This window comes from Penaeus japonicus, unplaced genomic scaffold (assembly GCF_977035675.1).
Source record: "Penaeus japonicus unplaced genomic scaffold, GWHDUDI00000001_assembly GWHDUDI00000006, whole genome shotgun sequence".
Lineage (NCBI taxonomy): Eukaryota > Metazoa > Arthropoda > Malacostraca > Decapoda > Penaeidae > Penaeus > Penaeus japonicus.
This window is the reverse complement of record NW_028234408.1, coordinates 4,128,243-4,135,742: the sequence shown is the minus strand read 5'-3', so window position 1 is coordinate 4,135,742 and position 7,500 is coordinate 4,128,243. Positions and strand designations below refer to the sequence as shown.

Below are 7,500 nucleotides of genomic sequence, written 5' to 3'. Positions count from 1 at the left end.
TAACCAATGGCCACACCCTGACTAAAGTGTGACTTTACTTGTTCTCATTCATGCTTCCTTAATCACTCCTGCCTTCCCTTCCTCTTTGATTAGGTGCAGTGCTAGACAGCCTTCCCCCCATCAGTTAATGGTTGAATATCATTTCATTGACTAAAGTTATACCACATGAAATGGTTCTTTTGGATTATGGAGCTTCATGTCTAAGCCACTGTCTCTTCGCCTGGCTTATTTCAAATCAATCTTCCTAGTGAGAGCAAGTATGGGTGAGTATACCTTTCGCATCTTTTGCATTTTGCTAGCTCCTTTGTTTTTCTCCCTAGGCCAATAAGTTTGAACTATACCACTACATACAGTGGCAGGGCCTATGTCTGTTTTGTGCCAACACAGCCATGTACAGGTTGGTTGGTAGTGACGAGCCCTTTCAAGGCAGCCATTGGCCCAATCAGTCAGGAAAACAGTATCATTTGACAGCATATATATTCTCCTAGTTCCTTACTTTTCTATTGTAGTTTAAAATACTAAAATGTCATTGTATCAAAATGAGATTGCTAACCCTGGACAATTGCTATTACCAGTAAAAGTTTCTATGCAGTGCATATTCCAGTGACACTGCTGAATAGATACAAATAAATAATTTTGTATATCAATTCACCCACTAAACTTATCATATAACTATTAACCTCTTAGGTCCTTCATATCTATCATTTATTTAAGTACATCATCACTATCAATTATTAAGGTCCTATATACTTTACTTGTATCCTTTAAACTTATCAGTTACTCATCAGTCTATCATCCTTTATATTCCTCAACAACTACTCCTTTATGCTTATGAGAAGTGGTACATTCAATACCGTCCAAAAGAGTAAATGTTACAAGGCATGTTGAAGAAATGTAATAGCTCTTGAACCTTGTTAATGGATATAATTTCAAGAGGAACTGCACTTTTCCCCCAAGCTCCAATCTTGGTAAGGTATGTATATGTAGCCTTTTCACCATAACACAATAATTTCCATCCATCTAGCTTACAAGTATAGACAAATTTTGTGAACGTAATGTTTCTGTGAAATACCAAGAGGCATATTCTCTGAAATTCCCCCATATATAACACCTATAAAATGTCAGTGCTGAAATCAAATATATACAAAAAATTATTTTAAAGCTGAATAATTAGATAACAGCAATACTGAGACCCTAATACTACTCACGTGGCTCGAGACCTGAAGGCCCATCTTGTACTCCATAAGCGTTCCTTTCATTAGGGCGAGATGTACTAGTTACATATGTCTGCAAAGAAAACATACAATCAGCAAAGGACACGTAAGGACTGGAGAGGAGTAACTATGCAAGACTGCAGCTCAGTGATGTTCGATGGAGAGACAAACACTTGACAGATATGCAAGAAATTGAAAAAAAAAGGAAAAAAATGATAATAATAAAAAAATAATAACATAGCTACATAACATGCTCTACTTCATGACACACTCAGAATAAATTTTTTGCAACTGCTCAGATCATTGCATCACATATAAAAAAAATATTCACATTATCAAAATCAAACCTCCTAATTAAAACAATTTACAAAATCTTACACCTACAAACATTTCACTTCTTCTTGAATATTTCTTTCTACAATGGCAAGATAAAATAATATATGAGAGCAAAATATTCTCTAAAACAATAAGAAAATGGCAATAACTTGCATTTACAAGACTTTAATGCTAATATAATGGACTGCAATAAATGATGGCCTACTTATCACAATGAAAATCATTCCAAAATCTCTTGTTAGTAGGATAAGAAAAAGAACAATGGTAAGAATAAGAAATAATAGGAACAAGTGGAGTGGAGTCTGAAGAAAGAAATTATTAATAGTGAGAAAAATACATAAGTAGGGAAGAGGGGGTAAGAGGGGAGTACAGGAGAGTGAAAGAAAATAAAATAAGGATAAACATATACAAAAACATATGTGCAAATACATACATATATTATGAACGTGTGTGTGTGTGTGTGTGTGTGTGTGTGTGTGTGTGTGTGTGTGTGTGTGTGTGTGTGTGTGTGTGTGTGTGTGTGTGTGTGTGTGTGTGTGTGTGTGTGTGTGTGTGTGTGTGTGTGTGTGTGTGTGTGTGTGTGTGTGTGTGTGTGTGTGTGTGTGTGTGTGTGTGTGTGTGTGTGTGTGTGTATGTGTGTGTGTATGTGTGTGTGTATGTGTGTGTCTGTGAGTTTGAGTATAAGTGTGAGTGTGAGTGTGAGTGGTGTGTAAGTGTGAGTGTGAGTGAGTGTGTGAGTGTGAGTGTGAGATATCTTTGGGGGGTGGGGTAGTTAGGTATGTGAAAAGTAGGAGACATCTCTTGGAACAGAGATATATATATGTTAATTGACAATATTCTTCACTTTTGATCTGAGATTCTTTTGAGCAAAAATTATCTTAGAGTAAAATCAAGACACATCCAGTTGCAAATATTCAACAACACCAACAAAATAGTTGTCTTAAAAACATACTTTAAAAAATTATCTTTTTGTCATCTTCTTCCACAAATTTGTCATAAATTATAAACATTATTCATGCAAAGAGTAGCTTAATATCTAACATGCACTGTTCTACTGTGTTTCATCATGGATCTGCCAACCATATATGTGTAATCTCTGACAACCAATACCTGTTCCATCTATCTGGCAAAACATGATTTCTATACACCAATATGGTGAAAAGTTAAATTTCTTTTGAAAAAAAAAAAAAAAAAATCTAACTTAAAGCATTGTCAGGTCAAAGCACAAGTTACATGTTATAGCCGATCCACATTCTACTAAGCACACAGATAAGTTGATACTTACATCGGGATAAGAGGGACTAGTGGGAGAGCTTATGTCCTGTGAAGGAAAGTGGGAAAAGCCTTCAACAAAAACATACCAGGCAGCTTTCACAAATGCAAGAATGTTGGGAAAGTTCTCCCTACTCTTCTGTTTAAGTACACATCCCCAAGCTTCTTTGGGAAAGTAAGAGTGAAAAGCACAGGAGAGTTAAGAACGCACGGTGAGACAGCGGAACAAAAATAGTTTTAAAACGACTGTAAGGGGAATAAGCAATCGGCTCACACAAATAACAAAGTTTTCAACTACACCATACTTCACACAAGCTTCTGTCCAAAGTTAATGAATAATACATTTCATGACAATCCTGTCACCAAACAGCAAAAAAAGGACTGCCTTCCTTCTCTCCTGGAAATATGGAAAACACCTGGTGATTCTAAAATAACAGGTTTCGACTCAACTCCTAAAATCAAAATATCAAGGAAAAGGGTATCAAATGAGGAACCTATCTATCATCTTAATGTTGTCACCCTACCGAGTCCTAATACTTTACCAAAAATATTGTAAACCTTAATCTGAGACAATCGGCATAAATCTAATTTCCATCAATCTTGTTTTCCACTTTGCTAAATAAAAAAGACCTTGTAGTCAAAGTCAATTTTCCCAGTTTCCTTATTCTTTTCATCTTCTTCCTTTTTCTCTTTTTTTCAGACCTAAAAAGTAGCTGTAGACCTTGAATTATGATTCCAGTCACCATCATCACTACCTATTTTTTCTAGCAAAGAAGTGCTGCTTTTGTGTTCAACCAACCATAAATGTGCAGAGACTGTAGCTTAAGCAAAATTGGTGTATCAAATTAAAGGAGAATGAGACCAACAATTCTTTGAGGCTGTGGCCAAAGCAGCCTTTTGTGTGTCAATTTTAAGCTTGCATGCTTGGCGATAAGAGACAAATAACCAAATATTTGAAATAAATATCACTGCAAATTTCAAAGATAGTATTGTAATGCTGCCTATTCTTATATCTTTCTATAAAACTATTTCACACAAAAAAATCTAAAGGACAGAAATACATTAATGCTAATAATAACTGCAATATTGATTAGCAGTAGCTATCATATATACCAAACAACACTACCAATTACCAACCAATATATTCAGCTATCAAACAATTAGCCCTGTCGGAAAATGCAGCTTAATTACCAACTGCCATCATTAGCTATTGCGCTAATAGCCCTACTGATAAATACAGCATAAACATCAACTGTATACAGGGTAAAACCATTAGCCAAGGGAATATGATCCAACCTTTTCACCATCACAGACAATTGTCAACTCCTCAGCATATCGTCGGTCTCTAGGATTTCCCTGTCGCAATGTGGGATAAAATGAGCATGCATATGGAACAGTCAAAGTAACAATGATGATGATAATGATGATAATAATAATAATAATAGTAATAATAACAACAAACTAACAAAAATAATCATATTCAAATTGATCAAGGAAATCATGAAACTCAAGTGCAAATAATTCCAACCATAAATGAACAGACAGAAAAAAACTTGGCAAGGTACAGCTTTGGTTTCCCATGTCTCTTTCAACCTTGTGCTGTTTGGTGAATGAAAGGTGTGAAGCAAGCATGAGATCATGAGTAAATCAACGAGGCCGTTAAATGAAAACTTTCTATGGGAACGATGTGAATTTACGTGAAATTAGTGGTTAATCAATTCTGTTAAAAAGCTTTATTCTTGACAGTGGTAAAATGAAGAGGAAACAAATCTTGTATCACCACATATACAGAAAAGAGGACATCCGTCTCCTTTGTGAAATTTAAACTCATCATACCTAAATATCAGAATTTTTCATATATGCATCTTCAAAACAGTTATTAGATCTGACTTAAACATATGGAATATGTGAAGATCTACATAACTAAAAAAAAAATAAAATGAAAAATGAAAATCATAAAAAACCTTTGTTGGTTTTAGTAGAGATACATGAATTTGAACAAAACTCCTAGCATAACAAAATAGGTTTTGCATTTTAAAATAGGATGAAAAATTCTGATATCTATTGTAATTTTTCTTGGTGTTCCAAAACCTGCACCAGTTTATCAAGAATCTACTCCACTGTGTAAAAATTATCCAGGTGCTTTATAGTTTAGTTGTGATAGCTTCATAGGCCCTTCCTATCTGTAGAGCAATATGTATAGTACAAATAATATATACATAGGTGAATTCAAGGCACTGCACCCATAGCTTTCCCTATGCACACATATTCTTGATCTAGATCTATAAAATAATATTAGGAGACTAGTTTAGAAATCTAGGCTTTTACTGTTGTTTCAGTCAAAAGCACAGGACTGCACATTTAAAAGTCACACACTATGAGAGATAAGAGGAAAAAAGTACTTTAATTCAATTAATTTGTTTGAATGATACCAGTTTACACTGTTAAAAGTTTAGCTAGATTGTGAAAGAAAACAAAAAGAAAAAAAGAAAAAACATGACTAGGCTGTAACTTACGCTGTCACTTCCAATGCCTGACACACTCTGGGCAAACCTCTCTTTGGCCTTCAGAGCTCTCACTCTTTCGTTCCGAAGCCGCTCGTCGTCCTGAAATGCAAAGGAGACGATGTTTTATTTATTCTTCTTCTGCCTTTGGAGAATAAATCTTTCAAACATCGTTCATTGTCAGAATTGACGAGAAGGGTATAAATAATAAAGACAATTTTCACAAGATTTTGACTACATGTTCATCACACATTTCTGATGGGGACTGCATGATCAAGACTTTCACAAGCAAGCAATCTGATGGTTCAGCTAAAAAGTCTTCAGCAGAAATATGACAGATATTAAATACTTCTTATGCAGGATTTCCACAACACTCCAAATTTCTCTCACCTTTAAAAGTGTGACAAGAGCTTTGGCCTTTTCCCTCACACTCATTCCCTGATCTTTGTTTTCTTCAATGTACTGGAAGTCCTTCAGAGTCTGAATGGCAAAGATGTTTTCCTTACACTGATCTGCAACCTAAGTGGAGTAAAAGCTGGTAAGTATAACAAAATGTCTCCAATATGTTCAAATATCATTAGTCTTTCAAATCACCTTTCCTTTGAAAAATGCCACAATTATGCTATGAACTATATCTACAAATTCATCTTTTTTTTTCTTTTAATCACCTTCTCGCTGCCGGTCTTTATGAGATATTCTAAGAGGACGAGCGCTTTGTACACGTGTCTCCAGTTCCGCCCGTGGTCGTTGAGCCTCTTCCAGATCATCTGCATGATTTCCGAGAAGGCCACCACATTGTAAGTGAGATCTGCCACTTCCGACATGAGGGTGGACGAAGGGCCCCAAGGATCATTACTCGTTGCTTCTCTTACTTTTATCTGGAAAAAAGTTTGGTTCATTTAATAGACATGTCTTAACCCATTGCAGACGGAGATAAATTTGCTTGCCCAGCCTCCAGGATAGGTTTTATTTTAGAGAGAGACCGCTTGAAGCAATATAATTTGAATCACCTCGTTTTTTGTGTTTTAATTTTTAGTGTGTTTTATTGAGTTTAGAGACTTATATGTGCCATATGACAGGCTCTATCAGAAGAATTGCTGTTTTATGGGAGGACAAAAGGCAACTTTATTTTTTCGTATTTTTGTGCTGTCATGAACGAATACGAAACATATAACCACCTACAATAAATATAACAAGAAGAGGTAGGGAAGAGGAATGAAATCTGTGCTTGTGACTGTGAGTGCCACAGTGAAAAGCATCCATATTGGCACAGGAGCACATTTTAGACACTGGGGATGGATTGAGTCACCTGCAGTAGTCATCATCACTCATTCCTTTTTCATAGCAAAATAATTAAAACATCTCCTAATACGATATCCAATTAATAGAGGAATCCTTTGGTATTCAATGTAATTGGCTTTGTCTATAAAAAAGAAAAAGAAAAAAAAAAGAGCTAGATCATTAGTCAATATGGATCAAGATCTGAATAGATATTGACAAAATCACAATATCAAAGTTTGAAGCTGTCATCAAAACCCCTTTTCACATGTGAGTAAATTACAAGCAAGAAACAGCAAAGCGAAAAAATATATATATATATTGTAGTGAAACTGATCAAAGACTGGATTTAAATATAATAAAAACTTGAGAGATCTTTCTATTCTTACAAATTAGTAACTAGGAATTATGGATAGAGATACTCACACTTTTTTAACCTCCTGATAGACTCTAGTTATTCTGCCCAGTAACCAAAGATGTTTGCAATACAAAGCTGAATGCAACAGACTCACTTTTGAGATAAATCCTTAGAGTTTTGCAATGAAGTTTTATGGGCAGTCTGAGCATAAATGATTGTACTTTCTTTTTTCTTTCTTCAAAATATTACATGCGTAATTCATCTTTAAAATTACACAAAAAATGATACATACCAGTAATGCATCAAGGGTATAATCTGTACATAAATCACTCTGTAAAATACTCTAATTAAGAAATGTCACACCCAGAAAAAGACAAATCTATATGCTCTAATCTAAATTGCAAAGCCATACAGAATACTCATTACCATACATATTTTCTTCATGAACCTCTTCTTTTGTAACACCAGCTGTTACTACTTACCTGTGCATCTGTATAATTATGAGCAATGTTTTTCATATTACGGCGTAAGCCCGAAA

General features: G+C 34.9%; 1 protein-coding gene across 1 annotated transcript in view; it reads right to left on the bottom strand.

Moving 5' to 3' along the window:
* The window catches only part of lqf (epsin homolog lqf), a 53,419-nt gene that overhangs the window by 28,798 nt on the left and 17,121 nt on the right, over positions 1–7,500 (bottom strand). The window contains exons 2-7 of the mRNA XM_086537438.1: positions 7,445–7,500; positions 5,995–6,204; positions 5,717–5,845; positions 5,339–5,428; positions 4,119–4,178; positions 1,209–1,287 (exon numbers count right to left, since the gene is read on the bottom strand). The exon at positions 7,445–7,500 is cut by the window's right edge and continues 159 nt beyond it. Coding sequence (XP_086393564.1) covers positions 1,209–1,287; positions 4,119–4,178; positions 5,339–5,428; positions 5,717–5,845; positions 5,995–6,204; positions 7,445–7,500 — 624 coding nt within the window. The remainder of the gene's footprint in view (positions 1–1,208; positions 1,288–4,118; positions 4,179–5,338; positions 5,429–5,716; positions 5,846–5,994; positions 6,205–7,444) is intronic.